At 47.8% G+C, this 24,436-nt stretch overlaps 1 protein-coding gene across 1 annotated transcript in view; it reads right to left on the bottom strand.

Moving 5' to 3' along the window:
* The window catches only part of GPD1L (glycerol-3-phosphate dehydrogenase 1 like), a 58,266-nt gene extending 36,107 nt beyond the window's left edge, over positions 1 to 22,159 (bottom strand). The window contains exons 1-3 of the mRNA XM_049629905.1: positions 21,930 to 22,159; positions 8,551 to 8,728; positions 650 to 790 (exon numbers count right to left, since the gene is read on the bottom strand). Of these exons, the coding sequence (XP_049485862.1) occupies positions 650 to 790; positions 8,551 to 8,728; positions 21,930 to 21,976 (366 nt within the window). The 5' untranslated portion in view covers positions 21,977 to 22,159. The remainder of the gene's footprint in view (positions 1 to 649; positions 791 to 8,550; positions 8,729 to 21,929) is intronic.
* Between the last annotated feature and the right edge of the window lie 2,277 nt (positions 22,160 to 24,436).

Raw genomic sequence — 24,436 nt, 5'->3', positions numbered from 1 at the left:
AATGACACCTGGAGATAGCTGAAGCCATTGTACAGTGGTAGGAAAATACCCGTGACCTCTACTGAGAGCAGGGCCACAGGCACTGCCTAATGCCACTGTGACCGAAAACCTGGCTTTGTGGCTGGCATTCAAAACCAAAAGAAATGCCCATTTTAGTCACAGGTTAAAATGAATAAAAACGTAATTTTTCTCCCCACATGAATTCTGTCTGTGGACCTCTGGGGGTGGTTTGTGGACTTCTAGTTAAAAACTCCCTCTTTGGGGAATATATCCAGGAGTGGAAACAAATGAGGATTAATTTCCCAGCAACACAAACCACCAGTGATTTCTAGAACACAGCAGAGACCCACGTCCTGGACAGGAAGGTTCATCAGGAGGAGCTCACCCTCACATCACTGCCACCGCTAAAACCCGCTGTGATCGAGAGCCCCCCCCCCCCCCCCAACGCTGAGCTCAGCTAGCCTCCTGGGATGTGTTATTGATTCCCTTCCAGGCATCTTTAAAACAAAAACACAAGAAAACAAAAAACTGCCATAACCTCCCTTTCAGATCCTATTTCCAACAGATGGACGTGAGAGGATGTGAAATTCCCCTGTAACCCAAGTCCGACATCCGGCCCCTTCCCTGCCTGGGGTCAGAGGCACGTTACCTTGATGAGGGTGATTCCCAGGGCTTTCTTGGGCACTCTCCCGGTGATCTCATCACAGATTCTGTGAATGAACTGGTGGGGAATGACAAACACCAGCAGGTCTGCATCCTGCACGGCCTCGCTGAGGTTTGGGACAGCAATCTGCAGCGGTGAGGAGGAAACAGTTACTCCCACACCAAAATATGCCTCGCCCAATGATTTCATCCACTGACCGTTTATCAGATGCCTACTGTGCGCAGAGTGCCGCGCAGACAGACGGGAAAGGCACGCGGGCCTGCGCTCTGCCTTCTCCTTCAGGACACCCATCTGAAGCTAGGGGGGTGCTCCCTCTGTTGCTTAGCAGGTGGGCAAGTGACTTACCTCCTCCATGCCTCAATTTCCTTACCTGTAAAAGGGAGTCATAATAATGCTGTATGGGTTGCTTCCCCCAGTTCCATTTTCTGCCTTTCTTTGCCCTGCTCTGTTCCCCAGGGGGCTGCTTTTTTTTTTTTTTTTTTTTTTTTTAATTTTAAAAAGAGAGGGCATGAGGGGGGGAGGGGGAGAGAGAGAGAGAGAGAGAGAGAGAGACAGAGACAGAGACAGAGAGAGAGAGAATCCCAAGCAGGCTCCACGCTCAGTGCAGAGCTCAACCCGGGGCTCAATCCCACAGCCCTGGGATCACAACCTGAGCCGAAATCGAGAGTCAGATGCTCAACCGACTGAGCCACCCAGGCACCCCACCCCCACCCCAGAAGGCTGCTTTCTGTGGACTGTTTTCCCTGGAGGCCCTTGCTCTCTGCCTTCCACTTGGCCTCAGCCAAAGTGGGGCACCGTCAGGAGATCTAAGGTTGGGAGGAGAGACAGGTCAGGGTATTTATCAGCCTCCCGGGGCTACTCCTGCCCTGGCTTCATTCTAGTTAAACCTCCTGGCAGGCAGTCCCTCTTCCATGTCCCTAAGCTCTGGCCAGGCTGGTTTGGTGAGACCGCTCTGCCCCCCTCGCCCTTTCAGAGGTGGTTATGACTTCCTGCTGTTGCTAAACTCTGAGCGCTCCAGCAAGACCTTTTGGTTTCCTCGACCCTGACCATAGCTCTATAAATAGTCCTGCACCAAAGTCTCCTAGGTGAGGCACTTTGAGAGTGCTGTGGTGAATAGTAAGTGTTGGGCGCTTGGTACCCGCTCCATCCCCGTCAGCTATTATGGCGATTGCTTCCCTTCAGATGAATATGAAGATGGATTTTAGAATTGGACACAGCCAGAGAAACACACATGCACGCGCCCGCACACGCACACACACACTCGAGCGGAAGTAAAGGCGACCGGCGGGGACATGGGGCCACGTGATCCCTAGCAGAAGACTGCTTACTGCTCCCCGATGTCTGATCTCCCCTTCTTCCTCAGCACAAGAAGCCTGAGTTTGGAGCCAGGCTCATAAATGCCCAGAAAGGTTACATTGCTTAGCTTCCCTTGCAGCTAGGTGCCCCGTGTGATTAGGTTCTGACCAACAGGGTGTCAGTGGAAGCGCTGTGACTTCTGGGAAATCCCTTTTGTCAGGGGGGAACGTGAAGAGATGGCTGGACAATGAGGAAGAAACCAAATGCTGCGATGGCAGAACAGGAGGATCACAAGAGTCCCTGACACCATTAACACATCACTAATACGATAAACATCTCTTACACGAGACGGGAAAAAGCAAGTACTTACTTTCCTTAGGTCACTGCTATGATAGGTCTTCTGTCACATGTACCTGAACCGGACTGTAACTGATACTCCCATTAAGCATTGCTGGTTCCCCAAACGAAGCGACTGGAAGAAGATTCTTCTCTGAGGATGTGCTGCGGGCCACAGGAGCGTCATTCGGGATGGCTAAGCCTCCTGGGAAATCTAGTTTGGGCGTTGTGATGGAGACCGCCAGCTCCTCACCAAAATTCCTTCTTGCCTTCCTCCATAATCACAGAGCTGGAAGCTGGTCACTAGTCACCTCGCTAGAGACTACATTTCCCAGCAGCCCCTGCAGTTACACAGGCCAAAGACCAAGCTCCCTTGCATTTGGAGATTCTACCTCCTCCAAAAGAGCAATTTCTTGATCAATCCCATTAGCCTCCGAATGCCAATTCCCAGCTGCTTTGTCCTTGACTGACAAAGCACTTTATGCTCTTACATTTATATTATGGTCCTTCACTCCGCCTAGGGTTACCAGCCTTTCTTAGGAGGGGGTTTTCAATCTGTACGCCCTCATACAGCGCCTGACAGCCTGAATTTTAGTTAAAATCTTTTTTCTTCTCTAGACCCATTGATCCTCCTCTTCCCCATCCATCCTCAACATACACACACACACACACACACACACATGCACATGCATACATGTGCACACACCTCCGTGTCTGCCTTTTCAGGGCATTTTCCAACATGGTGAAATGGAAAAGACACCAGAACCAAAGAGAAAATATGGAAAAGATGTACATTTGAGTCCCATATCTGCAAATGATCAGCTGTGTGACCTTGGACAAGTGACGTATCTTCACTGACCTTAATCACCCCATATACGAAGGGGTATAAAAATCACTTTTCCTACCCAGATACTTCACAGAAACCTTTCAAATTAAGTAATATAAATGACAGCACTTCAAAATGATATGAAAGAGATTATTTATCAAAAAATCTACCTGCTTGAAAAAAAAAAAAAAAGAAAAATCTACCTGCTCCCCACAAATTCTTACCTTATTTCTTTTTTAATTTGAGAGAGAGAGAGAGAGTAGGAGAGAAGGGCAGAGGGAGAAAGAGAGAGAGAGAGAGAGAGAGAGAGAATCTTTTTTTTTTTAACATTTATTTATCTTAGAGAGAGAGAGAGAGAGAGAGAGAGAGAGAGAGAGAGAGAGAGAGATGGAGCATGAGAAGGGTAGGGGCAGAGAGAGAGGGAGACACAGAATCCAAAGCAGGCTCCAGGCTCCCAGCTGTCAGCACAGCCCCACACAGGGCTCGAACTCACAAGCTGTGAGATCATGACCTGAGCTGACATCGGACGCTCAACTGACTGAGCCACCCAGGTGCCCCAAGAAAGAGAGAATCTTTTTTTTTTTTTATTAATTAATTTTTTCAATATATGAAGTTTATTGTCAAATTGGTTTCCATACAACACCCAGTGCTCATCCCAAAAGGTGCCTTCCTCAATACCCATCCCCCACCCTCCCCTCCCTCCCACCCCCCATCAACCCTCAGTTTGTTCTCAGTTTTTAAGAGTCTCTTATGCTTTGGCTGTCTCCCACTCTAACCTCTTTTTTTTTTCCTTCCCCTCCCCCATGGGTTTCTGTTAAGTTTCTCAGGATCCACATAAAAGTGAAACCATATGGTATCTGTCTTTCTCTGTATGGCTTATTTCACTTAGCATCGCACTCTCCAGTTCCATCCACGTTGCTACAAAGGGCCATATTTCATTCTTTCTCATTGCCACATAGTACTCCATTGTGTATATAAACCACAATTTCTTTATCCATTCATCAGGTGATGGACATTTAGGCTCAAGAAAGAGAGAATCTTAAGCAGTCTCCACACTCAGCGCAGAGCCCGATGCAGGGCTTGATCCCACAATCCTGGGATCATGACCTGACCCAAAATCAAGAGTCGGATGCTCAACCGACTGAGCCACCCAGATGCTCCAAATTCTTACCTTTTAAGGACTCCACCCATCCCTGTGTCTCTTGTTAAAAGACATGCAAGGAAGCTGCCAGCTGGTCTGGATTTCTGTCTCTTACATTTCCTTCTTGAATAAATCAAACAACTTGTAGTTGGCTGGGAATGCGATGGGTCTCTAGAGCAATGGGACTGGGGGCTCACTTAGCACATACAGACATTCCTTCACTCTCCTCGGTGGAGTGCTGAGGGTTTAGCCCACAGAAGCAATGTGTAGTGCGAGTTATATTTGTATGGTTCACATGGTCCATTCACAGAACACTATTCCTCTTGCACAGTATCAAAAGAGCTCTCCTCTTTGAGAAGAGCACTGGGTGTTGTATGGAAACCAATTTGACAATAAATTTCATATATTAGAAAAAAAAAAAAAAAAAAAAAGAGCTCTCCTCAACTAGCCTGGTAACTGGAATACCTTCTTGCAGAATAAAACCTTTAGCTAAGACTTTGCCTATCTTTTCCTCTCAACAAAATCAAGACACTTGTAGAAATGCTAGTTCACAGGCTTTCTGTCAAAATCTTTCTGAGGGTGTCCACCATTAAAGATCCTGAAATACATTCAGAAAGACAACTCAGAACAAAAGGGCTTGCCTTACCTAGGTAAGGAGGAAAAATAATCAAATCAGAACCAAGCCATCATGGTTGGTCCACTTAATGTTCAGACTTTCAGGGATCCAGGGCTCTTGGTCCAAGCTTTTATACACACACACACACACACACACACACACACACACACATATATCTCATATCTCATATATATATATATATATATATATATATATATATATATATATAAAATCATTTAAGACCGAGCTGGTAAAATGTATGTGGAGAAGCCTAAAGGTTCTCTTGTATCCCCCTGGATTAGTTATCACTGCCAGTATATGGACACCCTGGCCTAGCTTGATCTCTGGTCAGCTAACCGGACACCCACCGGGAACCCACCTACATTCTTGAGGGAGCGAGTATTTAGGTTAAACACAATAGCATGTGAGTAACACACACAGCGAAGTCGTAGCTGGCACACAGCAGAGGTTCAAAAATATTATGGTTCCCTCCTGTTCTTCTAATCTGCATTTTGGCCAAGATCGTAAGTGAAATTTACGTCCTTGGCTCTACATTCAGAAAAATGATCCTCAGATACAGACAACCTTATCTGAAGAGTGTTACATAAATATGCACTGCTGGTAAGTAAGGTTGCTTCTAGAGAAACACAGCCGTTAACCGCCTGGATTCCCCAATACTACACCAGTAAATATGAACTTATTATGTAGACTGGTGGTGCCCAAAGGGTGGTTCCTGAAGCAACAGATCACCACCACCTGGGAACTTGTCAAAACTGCAGATGTATGAGGGGCATCCGGGTGGCTCAGGAGGTTAAGCGTCTGACTTCGGCTCAGGTCATGATCTCACAGTTTATGGGTTGGAGCCCTTCGTCGGGCTCTGTGCTGACAGCTCAGAGCCTGGAGGCTGCTTCGGATTCTGTGTCTCCCTCTCTCGGCCCCTCCCCCGCTTGCACTCACACGCTCTCTCTCTCTCAAAATAAATAAACAAACATTCTTTTAAAATGTGAATCCTCAAACATGCTGGGGGGAGTCCAGACTGGTACAACTACTTTGGAAACCAGTGGTGTGATGTGGTGAAATTATAGTTGTGTGTTCCCAGTGACCCTGCGACACCACCCCTACGAACGCGGGCCATGACAGCAAAGCGCTGGAAACCGTGCCAATGTCCATACCAGAGAATGGATACATTCACTTTCACGAACTTACAGGGCTTCAGGTATCAACAGAGTCCTGGGAGCAGCTGGTACTTCCTTTCCTCCCTCTGTCCACACACAGGCACATGGGTGGGTGGTGGAGTCAGTCAGTGTGGGGGTCGGGCTCTGAGTGGCAATGGCTGTTGACTCCTCTAGGTTACTTCTTTCCCCTCCTCCTCCCTCCTGGCTCCCATGCTCCCAGGTAAGGGCTTCAGCTTCACAGACCTACTTGGCAGGTTCCCCTCCCCAGCACTCCTTGAGCACTGCACCAGGAACTGCGGAAAAACAGAAAACTAGAAAGTCAGGTTCATGCACTCAGGAGTGAACAGGTACATAAGGGCCTGGCACAAAGCACAGTGGACGGGACGTACTGATAAAGCATGTGGTTTATAGAAGGGAAGGAACCATCGATCTGACAAGAATGAGAAATGAAACTCGGGAATTTCCTCCTCCAAGCATAGGTCAGAGATGACCTCAGAGGCCTTTCACGGCAGTGGGAACAGAGGCTCCCTTTGTTCTTCCCCTCGGATATTTGGACAACTTAACTTCTGAGCTCAGAACCGTAGGGATCCTTTCTCTCCCTGCCAACAACACCAATAACTGCCCGGCCCCAGCGTAGTGATACGGAGCAGAAAGTTCTCATTGTCCAAAAGACAATGGATCCAACAGGATGCTCCACCAGGAATCAAACCCTAGCCTCTAGCCATGTGACCCTGGGCAGGTTCATTAACTTCTCTGAGCCTCAGTCTCTTCTGCCATAAAGTCAACATCATCGTTCTAATAGGAAAACTGATAGTATCAACCTAAGAGGGTTACTGAGAGCATTAAATGAGACAAGATATATAAACTACTTAGCACAGTGCTTAATAGCAGTGTACCCTATAACCAAAAGCCAAACATCAAGGGCGCCTGGGTGGCTCGGTCGGTTAAGCATCTGAGTCTTGATTTCCGCTCAGGTCATGATCTCACGGTTCGTGAGATGGAGCCCCACGTCGGGCCTTGTGCTAATAGCCCAGAGCCTGGTTGGGACTCACTCTCTCTCTGTCTCTCTCTGTCTCTCTCTCTCTCTCTCTCTCTCTCTCTCTCTCTCTCCCTCTTTCTCTGCCCCTCCCCCACTCATGCTTGAGCTCCTGCACTCTCTCTCTCTCAAAATAAATAAACATTTGGGAAAAAAAAAAAAAAAAAAACAAGCCAAACAACAATCTTTAGTGAGCAAGGTCTTTGCATCTCCAAACTTCCTGGCATGTATCAGTTTACAAATCTGTCCCCCTGCTGGGCTCCTTGAGGAAAGCTGCGGTTGGTCTGGTCGGTCATCTTCTCCCCCTTCCTGTCTCTGACAACTGTCACTGTGCTTTGCAAGAGCTGTACATGCGCATAAATGTTGATAAGTGTACGTAGGGAGGAGTATTTCATTAACAAAGTAGAGTTTTTCCGGTTAACCGGAGAATCAGGCAGATAGGAATCAGGCAGTCACAATGGTCTGCTTTTCAGACTACTGCAGAAAACCACCAAGGGGCGAATCTGGCAACAGAAGTTCACAGATTCCACGCATCTCAGGCTAGCAGCACAGTGCATGCTTTTTGTTCCTCTTGCTCATTTCTTCCTCCCCCCATTTCCTCCAAGTCCCTGGAATGAGGCCAGGCAATTAACCTGTATTTTTCCCTCTCAGCCTAATAAGCCTGAATTTTAAACTGTCAGTCTTACAATTTTCTATTTTCTCCAATCTCCTTCTGTAATTTAGGCCTTGACCCTAATTTTAATTACAGACCGTTGCATTAGCTGTCCTCACAAGCAGACTCAAGTCTATGTACTTAGAAAGGGAATATCAGGACAGGGGCATCACAAGTGGCAGAAGGCAAAGGTTGTTAGCTCCATCTTTGATGGGACCGACACTTTGAATGCCAAGAGAGTAGCCTGCGATGGGCTGAACTGTGTCCCCTCCCCCCAAAAGTCATATGTTGAATTACTAACCTTAGTAGCTTGGAATATGACTATATTTAAAGACAGAGTCATTGCAGAGGTGATTACATCAAGATGAGTTCACTAGAGTGGGCCCTAATACAACATGACTCGTGTCCTCGTAAGAAGGGGAGGTTAGGACACAGACACACAGAAGGAAGGCCATGTGAAGGTGCAGGAAGAAGGCGGCCATCTCCAAGTCAGAGAGCCTCAAAAGAAACCAGCCTGGCGACACCCTCATGTTGGACTTGAACCCTCCAGAACTGTGAGGAAATAAATTTCTGTTGTTTAAGCCACCTTTCCTATTGTACTTTCTTACGGCAGCCTTAGCAAACGAATAGAAAGCCCATCTTCAGAGTCAGGCAAACCAAAACTGACCAAGCCAAGAAGCTGGTGGTAGAAAGGAACAAAGGAGGAAGGGAGGAAATAGTTTTCCCACTCCCCCAAGCCCCAAGTGCAAACTCAGCCAAGCGTAACTTTCAGAATTGACCCAAAGTACTATCTATCCCAAAGTCTTACCACATTTTCTGGCAGCTTGTGTCCTGGGAGATATTTCACATTTTCATGGTCATTATTTATAATGTCTGTCAGTTTTCTCCCATTAATGGTTTCTTCAAAGACCCACATCTTGACTGTGGAGGCAAACTTCTTAAGTTTCTTGACATTATTACCAATTATTTTTGCAACAGCTGAACCCCTACAAAAGAAACAGTGAAGAAGAAAGAAATTAAACTCACTTGGGCAGAAGAGAAAAAGCATTCAATTATAATTGAGAAGAATCCTGTTCTGACTCTGATTCAAGCACTGGGTTTATAACTTAACAGGTGATGTCCTATCAGCCACAAGCCATTGGAAGCGTAGTTGTTTTCACCTGGAAGGAACACCCTCCCCACCCCCCGTGATCAGAAAAGCCCCCAGCACTTGGTACAAGGTCAAAAACAGCACCCCTTGAAACTAGTAAGCATCAACCTATCTTGGAAGACAGTATCACAGGCAGAAGAGAAACCCACCTAGAAGACGACATAAAAATAAAACCTGGAGTGTACCCCAAGCCTCCGAGGCAACCAGGCTCTGTTTCACATCCATCATGAGATTAAAATGTAGCTACCGTAGAACAAATTGTGTTCTGGTGAAGTGCAAAGGCCTAAGTTACAGTCGTAATGGAAAGACAAGGACCTGAGTGACTTCCAGAAAAGGAGCAGGGCAAGGGCACGAGGCTCAGATGCCTGGGTATTTGGTCCCCCCAGCAGACGTCCACCCAGCCGGCCTCTCGCCCAACAAACTCCCGGTTTATCCTGCATCTCTGTTCTCCAAGCACATTCTGGTAACTAATTGGCATCCCACAGGCTTTGCCACAGGGGAAGAGAAGGCACTCCAACTAGCTGACACCGGTCGTCTGGACAACGGACACAGGTCTGGGGCTGGTGGCCACCGCAGCAGCTCTGTTCCTGGTCAGCCCAGGCATCTCTGTGCCCATCTCACGACGCTGAGTGCACAGTGGGCCACGGGCGGCTGATTCGGCCGGGATGACTGTGAACGGAGAAAGTCACTTTCCTGGTGCGGGAAGCAAGTCCTTCTACCTCGTTCACTTCTCTGAGTGGGTGGTAAGCTTTTGAGAGCAGAGAACACATCACCTTTTCTCTACTGAATCACTGGCATCTAGCCCAATGTGTTATACACAGTAGGCGCCCAGTAAATATGTGATAACGGGGATGAATGAGTGCATGCGTGATTGGATGAAGTTATTGGTGAGACCAGGGAGGAGGCAGAACAAGATCCCTGGATGACCTCGCGTGTGATGTAACTGGAGTTTCCCTACTTATTTTTGTCATTTTCAGCACCAGTGAACCCCAAAGGATGTACAGACATGGTCTGATGGGCTTAGTGCTTAACAGTTGCAACAGTCATTTGAATTTTCGGAACTAACTCATTTCAGCAGATGCTACAGGTTTGCCTTTGGCTGCAGATGCTTGGTTTCCCCAAGAGGAGTTTGTAAAGACAGGAGCAAATGTATTCCAGTAAGATCACACGGAGGGATCTAGTGGTTCTGGCTTATTTTCCCGCCGGATTTACTACATTTGGATTCCTAGTGCCCAATGCCCCGTGTCAGTTTGCTCACTTGCCCAGAATCACACTTGCTCTCTGTGACCTTGTGGGAGTTACTCAATGCCCAGGAACGCCTCTGTGAGCCTGAGCTGTGACCGCCACGGGAGTTCATGAGCAGCTGTTTCCCAGATTAGCATGAGGGTGATAGTGATCGTGGGGAGAATCTTGGCCTCTCTTCTACAAAGCGTCAGGAGAATCGGATTAATAGGTATTTAGCTAACAAACTGTCCTGCTGGCCTCGAGTAAGAATTTCACAGGTAAAGCTACAGAGCTTTGCTTTCTTTTGTGAGGGAGGGCAGCACCAAAGTCCGGGGCCTGTGGTGCAGAGCAGTTCTCCAGGCTGGCGGCCCCGTCAGTCCCCGTGGAGCTTTAAAAACTACTGAGGCCCGATCTGACTCCGGAAGTACAGGTTTCATTGGTCTGGGGTGTGGCCCGGGACTCCGGATTTCTAAAGCTCCCAGGTAATCTAATTTACAGCCAAAGTTGAGAACAACTAGCTTGGTTTATCCATTTATCTTAGGAAAGGGAAGGTGATCGGGATCGTGGGAAGAAGCATGGAGTTTAATTCAAGGACAAATGTAGTAAGAAGAACAGAAACATTCTGGGGTGTCTGTAAGGCCTCGTCTTGTTCTTTCTGATTAACTTACACAATAATCTGCTTTTGTTTTTAAGATCAGTACTTAAAACACGGTATTTTATTGTTTTAAGCTCTTTTATAATCTGGTAAAATCTCCACATTGAACCAAATATTTTGTTTGCTATCCAGCTTTCTTTTCTTAACATTTATTCATTTTTGAGAGACAGAGTGCAAGCAGGGGAGAGGCAGAGAGAGAGACAGACAGACAGAATCCGAAGCAGGCTCCAGGCTGAGCTGTCAGCACAGAACCCGACATGGGGCTCAAAGTCATGAACCATGAGATCGTGACCTGCGCTTAAGTCAGAAGCTTAACTGACTGAGCCACCCAGGTGCCCCTGCTGTCCACCTTTCTTCAGTATTGTTTACAAAACCACCAAAAGTATAATCCGCCTTGACATAACAAAAGCCATATATGAAGAACCCTCAGCTGACATCATACTGAGTGTTCTCACCACCAAAAATGTGGAAAGGGGGCAGTCAGAAGCTTTTTATTTTAGGAAATAAATGTTTATCATTTGTTTTTATTTTCTATTTTGTAATTTTCATTTTTATCCAAGATACTTATCACCTTGATTTGTGGTGGTTTCACAGGTATATCCATATCTCCAAACCCCTCAAACTGCACACAATATGTCCAGTGATTTTCATGTATCAATTACACTTCAAAAAAGCTGTTTTTTTTTTAAAAAGGAAGTATGTATAATCTACACCCCAAACTCCTTTGTGACTCTGAAAGGATACTAGCTGTGTTCATTCCATAGGTATTATTACTACTTTTTTTTTTTTTTTAATGTTTATTTGTTTCAGAAGAGAGAGAGAGAGACAGTGAGAGAGAGAGAATGAGCAGGGGAGGGGCAGAGACAGAAGCCCAAGCAGGCTCTGCACCGTCAGCACAGAGCCTGACGCAGGGCTTGAACCCACGGATCGTGAGATCACGACCTGAGCAGAAGTCGATCACGGGCTTAACCGACTGAGCCACCCAGGCGCCCCCTACTTCCCACCAACATGAAGGAACAGGATCAAATAGAGCAAACGAAGTGGTCTGGAGGAACCTGAGCGTTTGGAAGGGACTGAAGGGACTGGAGGCTATTGCAAGCGACGTACCCTGTTCTAAAAAAAACACACAACAAACCACACGAAAACACAAGAAACAACAAACAAAAAGGGGGCTGGCCTGCAGAGAGCCGGTCCCAAAACACTCACAGGTACTAGAACTGAGCTTAAACTAAAGTACTGGCTATAGTCCACAAAGGCAGTTAGTTCGTACGTGGCTTGCTTGTGGTTGGAGCGGGGCTTCCCCGACCACACTGGCGGAGCTCTCCCTGTTTCAGTGTTGTGCCACGGCACAAGCATAGCCAGGCACGGATCTCCCACTGCAGGGGTCAAGGGCGCAGGCAGCCATTTCCACACCTGGCCCGGCTCATTCAGCTCCTAAACGACAGGTGGGACAGCGACCTTCCAGGTCCTTTCCGGGGTCTATGACTGCGTCCAGTGTCTTCCAAGGTGAGGAACAGGGGTACCCCCGGCTGGCTGAGTGCTACTCCCACACACGCCACCAAAGGACACTGACTCACTTGTGCCCTTTCAACTCCTATGGCCCTCTGAGAGAGTGCAGAATGTCTCATTTAAGCGCTGCTGTGTTGTCCCCATCTCTCTAGCATGTGCTAGTTTCCCTTCTTCACAAAGTCGCCAAGTGCCTCAGACTCTGAGCCTTGGCAGGGGAAAAGTAGTATTTGGCAAGAAATCTGTAACGCTGTTCTGTTCTCGTTCTACTGGTTGTTGTCACCTCCTACATGTGATATTTACAGTAGTGATAGAAGGTTTTCCGTTAAAGTCAACTTTTAAACAAAGTGTAATAAGCAAATAACTCAGGGGTGAAGCAGAGCCAAAGCCATAAGGGTGGAGCCTGCAAGACAGAAGTTTAATCCCGTCCAAACTTTTCACCTTGAAGATTAAGACAGGGAGGATGGGAGTCACTCTGACCTTCTATCATGCAACCAGGTACTGGCAGAACTGGAAGAGGGACTCAGGTCTGCTTGCGGCCAGTCCTGAGTCTTTACCTAGATGTCTAAAATCACATTTCCCGCGAAACTGTGCGGACTAGGGGCGCCTGGGTGGCTCAGTCAGTTAAGCCACCGACTTCAGCTCAACTCATGATCTCGTGGTTCACGGAATTTGAGCCCCACGTCGGGCTCTATGCTGACAGCTCGGAGCCTGGAGCCTGCTTCGGATTCTGTGTCTCCTCTCTCTGCCCCTCCCCCACTCTCAAAAATAAATAAACAGAAAGAAGGAAAGAAAGGAAAGAAAGGAAGAAAGGGAAGAAAGAAAGAAAAGAAAGAAAGAAAGAGAAAGAAAGAAAGAAAGAAAGAAAGAAAGAAAGAAAGATCATGGAGACTGATTTGCAACTTCTACAATGTTATGCAAATGAGTTTAGAAGGGACACGCATGAGGAGGGATGTTCCTGTGCCAGCTACCTACTGGGACTTAAGATCTCCCTTTAATCTTTACTGCAGCCCCAAGAGAGGTCCTCATTATCCCCTTTAACTTCACAGGTGAATAAGCTGAGGATCAGACAGTAAGTTACCCAAAGGTTACGCTGCCCATCCAGAGCCAGCAGTTCTGATCCAGATCTGTCTCCAAAGCCCACGCCTTCCGCCATTTTATATCTGCCTTGGTGCAGAGCCATCCTTTGTTGAAAATGCACGGTGCACACCTAACAAGTGTAGACACTGCTAGGCGAGTCCGCACCCTCAGGGAGTTTGGAGAGTGGTGAATGGAAACTGGCGTCGCTGTGGCACGCGCACAAAGAAGAGTGTGCCACGGTGACCAAAGTGGCTAAGCAGATGACGCGGTGACACATCAGAGAGGTCAGGGAGAGCTGGGAGGAAGCACAACTAGGGCTGAACTCTGCGGCGGGGAGAGGGCTTCACCGTGGGGAGGTGCGGAGCCTTCCAGGCCCTGGAGCAAAGGTGCAGGAACAGGTGGGGCCCAGAGATTATCTTCTGCTTTTCCCTGGAACCAACACTAGTAGGGACAGGAGGAGGAGGGGGGAGGAGGAAAGAGCGGGAGAGGGGGAAGGGGAGAGGTCAAGGAAGGAGAGGGAGAGACAGGGGAGGAGACAGTGGGGGAGAAAGGGAGGGAGAGGGTGGCATTGCAGGGGAGGGAGGAGAAGGTGCAGAGGGCAGGGGTGGGGGCCAGCCCAGAAAGGGGTAGGCCTACCAGATGTCAGGCACTGGTTTTTGTTGCCGTTTTTATTGAAATATCATTGACATATAACATTGTGTAGGTTTAAGATGTACAACTTGTTGATTTGATACATTTATATACTGCAATATTACCACCAAAGCACTACTTTAAACATCTTACCCATATTATGTTTCATTCCTCAGCAACCCTTTGAGGAAGTTGATATTATCATCATATATAATGATTATTACATAGTATATGTATTACATATATTACAATATCCATCTATTATTATCCCCATTTTTTACATGAAGAAACCAAAGCTCAGAGACCACCCAGGTAGACCAAGAGTCACGCTCCAGGCCATGTCTTCAACACTCTGCTCTCCCTCCCTGGGTCCCAGCTGGATAGACACCCACCTGCTGGAGGTCCTAACCTCCAGCTTGGCATGCCCACCTGACCCCTTGGCATTCACTCTCTTGCCTTCTGGCCCCTTCTTCTCTAAAGAGCTGAGTATTTTCAGCAGGCTGGGGATGTGCTCCATCAGCCAAGGAATGGCCACCTATCAAGTTAGGAGCAAACTTGACAGAATTCTTCACAGAGTGCAAAATCCTTCTTGGCCAGAAAGGACCCTCCAGTCCCTCCTTCTTTTTACTAAGGAAACTGAGGCCCAGCGAGAAGAATTAACAAGGGTTCAGCCAGATTTTCCACATTCCATGCCCCAGTCTCTTCTAGAGCTGATCCTAACTATGGAACCAACAGAAAAGGGTGGTCAATTTTGTTTTAAATAACATCTGCTTTTATACTCATAAAAGCAATACATGAAAGATGAAAAGACAATTATGAATAATCTCACCACCCAGGGAGAACTACTGTTAACATTTTGTGTAATTCTTTGCGTTCAAGGGCTTTTTAAAGTACAATCAAATGCCAGAGTATTAGATGCAAATGTGAAAAATGAAGTATTTTAAAAACTGATTCAACTTGGTGAATGTTCATTTGATCTCTGGATAGGGAAGCTTTCTAAGCTTAAAATCAAAGGAAGAAACCACAGAGGGAAAAAGATCAATGTGAACAACTTCACAAAGAAGAGGAGGGGGGAAACATGAAAAAAAGCCTTTCCATCTATCAAAATTCAAAAGGGCCGAAGAAAAAGCTTAAGGTAGAATGTTACATTTAACAAAAAAAAAAAAAAAAAAAAAAAAAAAGAATGCAAAATTGTACACTCCACATGACGGGCAATTAACAAAATACATACCACCTCGCACCCATTAAGATGGTTACTACAGGGGAAAAAAAACCCAAACAAACCCAGAAAATAACGAATGTTAGTGAACGCGTGCGGAAATTGGAACCCTTGTGCACTGCTGGCGGGAATGTAAAACAGGGCGATTGTTATGGAAAGCAACACAGTGGTTGGCCAAAAAACCAAAAATAGAATTACTGTATTATCCAACAATTCCACCTCATGGTGTGTACCCAAGAGAACTGAAAGCAGGCACTCAGATGTCTGCACACCCATATTCAGAGCAGCATTACAGTGGTCCCCCTCATCTGCCCTTTCCATTCTGTGGTTTCACTTACCCCCTACCCCCACCCCCCCGGGTGCCAGGTCCCTGGTGTGGGCAGATAGCCGGCCATCTCTCATCACCACAAGAAAGGCGACGACAGGACACTTAGGTATTTTGAGAGTGATGAACCACATTCACGTAACTTTTATTACAGTCTCGTTATAATTGTTCTATTTTATTCGTTATTATCGTTAATCTCTCACTGTGCCTAATTTATACATTAAACTTTGTCATTGGTACATACGTAGAGGAAAGAACACAGTATTTACAGGGTTCTGTACTATCTGCAGAGGGTGGAAGAAACCCAAGTGTCCACTAATGGATGAATGAATAAACAAAATGTCCTACATAAACACAGTGAAATATTTTTCAGCCTTAAAAGGGAAACACATTTTGATACACGCTACACCAGGAATGAGCCTTGAGGACATTATGCTAAGTGAAGCAAGCCAGCTACAAGAAAGACAAATACTGTATGGTCCCACTTACACGAGGTACCATAATTATAGGAACCCCCTCTTGCCGCTGGTGGAATCTAACCACCAAATAGAGAAGTCCGAACTAGCCTGCTGACGAATGAGAGACACACAGCCCAGTCACTCCTGTCAGCTGGCAGGAGCCCGCTCCCTGCCAGACACACAAAGGACGTCACCTAGAACCAAGAATCCCAGGCAACCCAACACTGGACTGCAGCCTTATGAGTGAGACCAGGCTAGACCAGCAGAAGAAGTTCCCAGCTTAGTTCGGATTGTTGATCCCAAGAATCATGAATGTCTCTCAAAAAATAAATAAATGTTTAAAAAAATTAAAAAAAAAAAATGGATTGAGTTCCCAGCTCCCAAATGTGGAAGGGACTGAGCCCCAAAAGAGAATGATGGCAACCGAAATTTAAGAAAAGAGAGTGGGTTCACCAAGGCAATGCTCAGAGATTAAGGAGTGAAAGTTGGAAGCGACAGATTTTTCACTCAGATGTAAGGTTTTTCTAACAATTTGCTAGACTAATTTTAGGAAGACAAGTTGCCTTAAAAATAGTAAACTATGATCATCTGCCATGTGTACAAGAGGGGGAGTGCCTGCTCTGGGGGGAAACAATGATTTTCAAGGCGTCGTTTCAATCTGTTCATTCTTTCTTTCTTTCTTCCTTTTTTGAAGATTTTATTTTTAAGTAATCTCTCCACCCAGCGTGGAGCTCAAACCCACAACGCCGAGATCAAGAGTTCCGTGTTCTACCAACTAAGCCAGCCAGGTGCCCCTCAATTTGATTTTTCTTTTTTTTCCCTGTTTTTTAAATAGGCCTCACACCCAGTGTGGAGCTTGAGCTCACAGCCGTGAGATCATGACCCGAGCTGATTTCAAGAGTCAGACGCTCAACCGACTGAACCACCCAGGCACCCCCAATTTGATTTCTCTTGATTGGAATACTGTTATATTAACTTTTGTTGGGAGGGTCAGATAGGAGATAGTCAATATTTCCACGACAGTGAGGTTTGTCCTCAGGTACACGAATGCTTCTCGCTGAAAAGGACAAGAATTTATGGAAACACAGCCATTAAGCATCGAAGCTTCAACTCCACCTTATGAACCACTGACCTCAAATGGTCTTCTCTTGATCTCCATTTTGTCACCTAAAATAGGGGTAATATAGTACTGCACAGACTTGTTAGGAGGCTTAAATGAAGAAATGCACACACCTGACGTACAGAAAATGACCTCCCAGGGAGGGAAGGAAGCGGAATAGAATAAGGCTGGCAGAGGTGAAAGGTCAGAGAGAACTGAGGGCTTCTGACACACCCCTAACAAGTAGCCATGATTTTTTATACCGATCTTCTTCAGCTTATGATGGGGTTATGTCCCAATAGATCCATTGGGAAGGATCTGGTATCCTAAAATACCTGGTATCCCTAACCTCTCAAACACCATAGCTTCAACAAGCCCCCAACACTTCCATTAGCATGTGGTTGGGCAAAAATATCGAACACAAAGCCTGTTTCACAAAGAAGCGTTGACTAGCTCAAGTAAATGACTGAACCCCGCACTGAACGTGACAAACGGAATGGCCATGTGGATACAGAATGGCTGTCCACGTACTGCTTGGTCACCCTCGTGACCGGTGGCTGGCCGGGGGCTGTAGCCGCTGCCTGGCACCATGCCAGGGGATCCACTGCATGGCGCCAGCCCCGGAGAAGAGCCAAATTCACAATTCAAAGGATGGTATCTACTGAATACTCATAAATATTTTTTTTAATGTTTATTTATTTCTGAGAGGGAGGGAGAGAGAGACAGAGCATGAGCAGGGAAGGGGCAGAGACAGACGGGAGACACAGATGTCGAAGCAGGCTCCAGGCTCCGAGCTGTCAGCACAGGGCCTGACGCGGGGCTAGAACCCACGAGCCGTGAGATCATGACCTGAGCCGAAGTCTGATACCTAACCGACGGAGCCACCCAGGCGCCCCTCTACTGAATACTTACAAAGCATAAAGTTGAAAAAGTGCAAGTCAAACCATCATACGTTGGGGACCTTCTGTACTGAACAGGGTTCAGTTAAGAGGTGATGGAAATAGGAGATTAAGTATCAGGGCTTTCTCTTTTTTAGCCGTACAAACTTCTTACTCTGGTTCACAGAGGAACTCTGGATCTTTTCTCAGTTCAACTCCCACCCAGCCTGTCACTAAACCGTTCCTCCAGCTTCCAAAGCAGAGAGGTACATCAGTGCCACCTGTGGACAGGGAAGGGCTTATTTCTGACCCCAGAGGAGCTAATTTACAGCCACTCAGATGGCCTCTGAGTGGGTATGTAGCAAAACTCAGCACAGAAACTGAGTAACACAGACCAAAGAGTGACAGAAGTGGGCTAAGGGCCACAGAGCTACATTCCAGATGGTTCCAGCAGACCAAAAAAAGATAGAGTCACACACATTCAGCTTTAGTCTTCAGTCCAAAGTAGGCCAAAGCTCTCCCTGACCTTCAGTCAAGCTGTGGGGTGATGGTGAAAACAAGGGCAAGAGATAACTCATCAAATTCCTCCAGCTGCGTATCAGTTACGCTCGTTGTCTTTTACCTTCTCTCCCTTCTCTGCCTCTGCTTCTTGGTCAGAGTCCAACCGGATCATTTGGTGACTTAATGATGGTACCGGTCAAGGTTGATCCAATAAACACAGTGATAACGGTAGCTGACGTCTACTGAGTGCCAGTCTCTCTGTACTCTTCCTGAGTCATGCCATTTAATCCCGACCAAAATCCTAGATAGCAGCTACCAATATCATAACCAAGGATTCTCGACAGTTTGCTCAAGACCTTACAGCTGCCAAGTAGGGGACCAGGACTGAAACCCAAGGAGTGGGAATCCCAAGCCCCTCCTTAGACCACTCATTGTACCACACTGCCTCCAAAGGAGGTTTGGGACTTGGACATATGCTCCCTACCACCCAGAGGTTTGGGTGTAAATACAGCCCTGAGGTTTTAGTTCTAGCACCGAATCTTGCCCTGTGTCTGGGTCATTTTCCCAACCTTCTGGTAAAGAAACTTTGTTTCATCTTTGGAGGAACTTACGAAGCTTTAGGGTTTGTTTTGTTTTGTTTTGTTGTTGTTTTTCTGAGTTACCAGGGCCATGCAAAGTCATGCAGGTCAGGAAGCGCCGCCCTGCATCCGCCTCTGGCCTCCTCTCTCTGACCTGTCTACAGGAAAGGAGGTGCCAAAGGACAGGACAGGGGCATGTTATACAACCCCTTTATGTGACTCCCATGTCATTCCTGGCTGAAGCTCCCGGTCAAGTCAGCTAGATTCAGTCTTCCGTTGTGTATATTGCAATTAATGATCGTTTACGTGGGGGAGGCACTCGAATGTGAGGATGACAGCTCTGGGTTTAGATGTGACAACACCTTTACTTACATAAGCTCTCTCAGCTACTGCCAAGTCCCAAGTTTAAACACTGCTTAAGCCACTTCACATTCTGCAAGTAAGGATCAAATCTGGAAGGGCAGGTCCATCTTCTAGATAATATTTTAAAATTCACAAAAGGCTAAAGTCCTGTAAGGAAAAAAAATCTGTCCCCACCACAGGGAATATGAGTCCTCAAGGGTAGGTAGTAGCCTCGGTGATAATTCTGATGCAAGTGGTCTTTGGACCACATTTTAAGAAACACTATTTAAAACGTAACATCTAATCTTGTGACAGATATTTCATTCCACTTTACCTTTCTTTTGAATTTATCTTCCAACTTATCTCAGCCCTGAAGGTAAATTCCTTTCAGGCAGGGATTATGTACAATTGTGGAAAGGCCACAGGACCTACATGGGGCAAACACATGCCTACTGACCAGAGAGAGCTGAATGCCCCACAGGCCCTATGGAGCCTCCGCCAGCTGTTTTCAGTTCCTGAATTTCTGAATCTCTCCAGGGAGGTCGCGATCCTCTCTCTAGGACTGGAGTGGCTCCGCACCCAGGGCAGTGGAAGGGAAGCAACAATGCTCCTGTCTGATCCCATAATTAATGGAGCTGGGCAGCTGGCCTAAACCATCAGGATGGCACATTTCTCAATTGCTGTGCTCTAAGGTCACCAGCCAAGTTCTACTCCGTTTCCTTGGGCTGAAGTGGGCCAAGAAAACAGTCAAGTACATCAGTGTGAAGTCGTGGGAAGGTAGCCAAATCCCGCTGGAGGGGGCAGGAGGTTTGCTTCACTCCTCCAGCTCCAGGCCCAAACACAGCATGGCAAAGCTGTGCTACTTCGGCACCTTGCAAATTAGGAAAAGGCTCTGTCACCCGTGGTTCTGTGTCCTCTTACAGAAGAGGAAACCAGTGTCAAAAGAACACGTGCTAACAGTGCTTTTCCAGTCCCATGGCCAACAGGGCCGCTGTAATCTCATTCAAGTGACCTTGGGATCTAAACTGGCAAAGCCAACCTGCAAGTCCAAATGAAGCTTTGCAGTGGATAGGTACCAACTCCAATAAATGTTGCGTAGAACCCTGTGGTTGGTCGAAAAAGGGAGTTTACAGAAAAAGTCATAATACCCTAGTATTTGCAGGGCAGAGAAGGAAAGGGCTATATGTAAGCATTCACTTGCATCTGATGGGGTCTCTTCACAAAGGCCAGAAGCAACTGATAATACTGATTTTCCTCCGGGAGATAACCTGGGAAACAAGTCTGAGTGTAAGATATTTCACTGGGTTTTTCTGCAGGGTGTTTGGTAACTTCTGGTTTTTGAATGTGAATATATTACATAATCAGTATAATTACATTTTTAAAAATTAGTTTTCAAACATTCGTTTAATTTTTATTTAGCATATGCCGGGCACCAGGGTAGATGCTGTCCTCAAGAGCTGGATAGGGAGGGGTGGAAACAGATAATGAAATAAATCATTACTATGGGTGATGGGGGGCGGGGGGGGGGGGGGGGTGGTGGCACCGAGAGAGGCCACTGGCCTTGCCGGGATGGAAAAGTGGAGAACCAGATAAGGTTTACTTCAAGGACTGAAAGGGCACAACTCTGTACTATTTATTCTATACCAGTCCCTCGGATGTACAGGGGAAAAAAAAAGTGCACAACAATGGGAAAGTAACTGAAAATATCAGAGGCTGTATTACATTCCGCTTCCTCCCTCCCACCTGGCCCCACTTTCCTCTACACTCACCCAACATACGAGAGAAGCAAAGTTTGATAAAGGGAACTAAAAGGGCTGACATTTACAAAGTGCTTAGAAGAGCGCCTGTCACAAAGTGCTGGTATAAATGTGAAAAGTCAAATAGAGCCTAACGGAGACGTGAAGCTTCGCAAATATGCCTCCCGAGAATTCCCAACGCCGCTAGACTACTCCGGGAGCCAGGCCTGTTGGAACTTGGATTTTCTTATCTGTACAACCTTACTGAGATACAGGACGCATCAGAAGCGGTGGGCGAGACCCGCACTTGGAAGGGCAACGCTGGTCCCGCCCACGACCTGGGTGGCAAGCGCCCTTTAGCACCCCCCCCCTCTGCCTTGGTTTCCTCAACAACGAAACTACAGTAAAAATGCTCGAGTCTCCACCAATTCCTCCACCCCGGCGATCCGCCGAGGAGAATGGAGAACGCTCTCAGAATGGTGCGCAAGACACCCGGGCGTGGCGAGCAGGTGGCCTCCGTGCGCCCGCCGCGCGGTGACGAGAGCGCAGACAGGTGCCCGCCGACGCGCAGTGCCCTCTCGTCGCGCTGCCCCCCGCGGGCACGCGGGCCCAGGGCCTCCCGGGCCAGTGCCTCGGCGCGGCCTCCCCGGGCGCGCGGTGCCCAGCCCGGCCGCGAGGCCGCCCGCCCCGCCTCCCTGCGCGCGGTGCCCGGTGCCCACGCTGCGGCGGGGACGCGCGGCCCTAGCCCGCCCGGGAGAGGGGCTTCCTGGAGGCGGAGCCCGCGCCGCCGGCCCGCCGCCGCTCACCAGTTCCCCGAGCCCACGATGCACACTTTCAGGGGAGCCGCTGCCATCGCCAGGCTGGAACGCAGCAGCCCGGCCCGTGCCTCCCCAGCCGGCCGCCCGCCTGCCTCCGCGCCCACGGCTTTGCCCACAGCGGCTCGCGAGGGCCCCGCCCCTCCCGCCTCTCCTCCAATGGCCGCGACCACCGCCGCCCGGGCGCCCCGGGCCACAGCTGACAGCCTGGGAGGGCCCGCCCAGCCACTCCCGAGAACCACTGCGCACGCCTGAGCCTGGCCGGCCTCCGGGCTCGGCTCCGGCGCCGACCCGCCCCTGCCCGAGGCATGCCGGGACTTGTAGTCCACGCCCCGCCGCCCTCCGCAACCGCGTGCCCCCGGACAGCGGCTGCCGCCGCGCCACGTGCAGACGTGGGTGGTTGAGCCGCTGCTGTCTCGCAGCGCCAGGGGCTGCAGTCCCGTCCCCGCGGAGCAAACCCTTCCGGACCCGGCGTGGTGCCCACCCCGGCTCACGTTCTTCTCCCCACGCGGGAAGAGCGGCTAGGCTGCAGCTTGGAACCGAGAGGATCCCAGGGTGACTCTAGAGTCGACCGACCTGGAGCGCAAAGTACCCACACCTGCCTCTTGAGGCTCTGCCTCGTTTGTGGAGACGGGAAACAGCCTGGCACCCCTTGAACTGCGTAGTGAATTTGTGTTTTCTGGCTAGCCAGAATTTGTGCTTCTGGACGTAGCTGGACTGTACCTGAGCTTCAGGATGGACACTTTTTGGGTAGTCAAGAGAGAGAGAGGCCTGGGCACCTGCGGCATCGCACTCCCCCACTTGCTTGGCAGGACGTGCCTCCTCGTTATCTTTGCCAGGATTCCTGGAGAGCTTGTGGGTCTGAGGCTACTTCTTCCTAACAAATAGAACATTCTTTATTCGTTCTGAGTGTCACTTTCCCCCAGGCACCGTGCTAGACGCTGGGTTACACAAGTGGCTCTCTGGAGCTTTGAAAAATCGCCGTGCCCGGGCACCACCCCAGATCATCAGAATCTCCCGGGATGGGACACAAGCATCAGAATTCTTTCCAGTTCAAGATGATTCAAAAGGCAGTAAAGATGAGAACCAAAGAGCTTAAAAATCAGTGAGACTGGTGAAACGAATGCTCTAATCCCTAGAAAAGTACTAGGCCCATTATGTTTGATGCTCAGAGGATTAACAATTATTTTTGTTTTCATTTTTGCATCGTATGAAAGATTTATGTTTATTACTTACGCTGTTTATTTAAGGGAATACTTAAAGGAGTGGGTGAGACAGATTTTCTCCATTCCTTCACTGATGGTTTGCTCTCAATTATTTGAGCTAATGGAAAGACATCTAGGCAGGGAGGATATGAAAAATGGACTTTTCAAGCTTTATTAGTTTTTTCTTGCATTTTTGTTAGGAGATGAGGTTGTCAAATAATGAATTTATGGACTTGGGGAGTATCCATGCATTGCAAAAATTCATACCAAGTGATCCATTTTTCGCCTTTGCCTGAACGTTTTATACCTCATCTCGAAACTCCTGTTCTCTAATGTCGCAATGACACCTGCATGGTAATGAGCTGCCGGCTATTCTGTGGGTATATCCTTCAAAGCCTTGTCACCCATTGTTTACTGAGGACCCGATATGCACCACACATTGTGCCAGAACATAGTGAGTCCTCATTTATTTCTACAGACCGGTTACAAAGACTAAGACAAAAACTAAATAGGTGAAACCTGTGAACATAATGTTGAGAGAATAAAGCAAGTCAGAAGAGAAGGTAAGCGGTATGATTCCATTTCTATTATTATAGAAACAGGTAAAATTACACGTATCAGTAGGGATACATACATGCATCATAAAACTGTAAAGGAAGACGAGGAAAAGACAAACACGAAATGCAGGATTGCGGTTAGGGTGGAGGGGAGGGTTGGTTATTCTTTGTAACTTCTGCATATATTATAAACACTTTTAAAAAATTTTTTTTTAGCATTTATTTATTTTTGAGACAGAGAGAGACAGCATGAACGGGGGAGGGTCAGGGAGAGAGGGAGACACAGAATCTGAAACAGGCTCCAGGCTCTGAGCCATCAGCACAGAGCCTGACACGGGGCTCGAACTCACGAACCGTGAGATCATGACCTGAGCCGAAGTCAGACGCTTAACCGACTGAGCCACCCAGGCGCCCCTATAAACACTTTTTAATACATGGGTAATAAACATCATGGGGGTGGGGAGAAGATACAGTTTAGAAGAGTAACGAAAGCCAATTTTGACGTAGCTGGTTTTCTGACCTGCTTGTGGTCATCGGAGGTGGCGATGTGGACATTGATTGGCCTTCTGTGTATCACCTGCCCCAAGAGGTTACAGAAGCCTGGAAGATGAGTTAGCCAGTCTCATCGTGCCAGGGCTGACTCTTCCAGGAACTGGAGAAGCCTGGAGCACATATACGATGTAGTGCGTGGACAAGGTGTCTCTGACAGCTGCTGTGCGCGTGTATCGTGGTAAAA

This window comes from Panthera uncia, chromosome C2 (genome assembly GCF_023721935.1).
Source record: "Panthera uncia isolate 11264 chromosome C2, Puncia_PCG_1.0, whole genome shotgun sequence".
In the NCBI taxonomy this organism is placed as follows: Eukaryota; Metazoa; Chordata; class Mammalia; order Carnivora; family Felidae; genus Panthera; species Panthera uncia.
The sequence above is the reverse complement of the archived record's forward strand: the minus strand, read 5'-3'. Positions and strand labels throughout refer to the sequence as shown.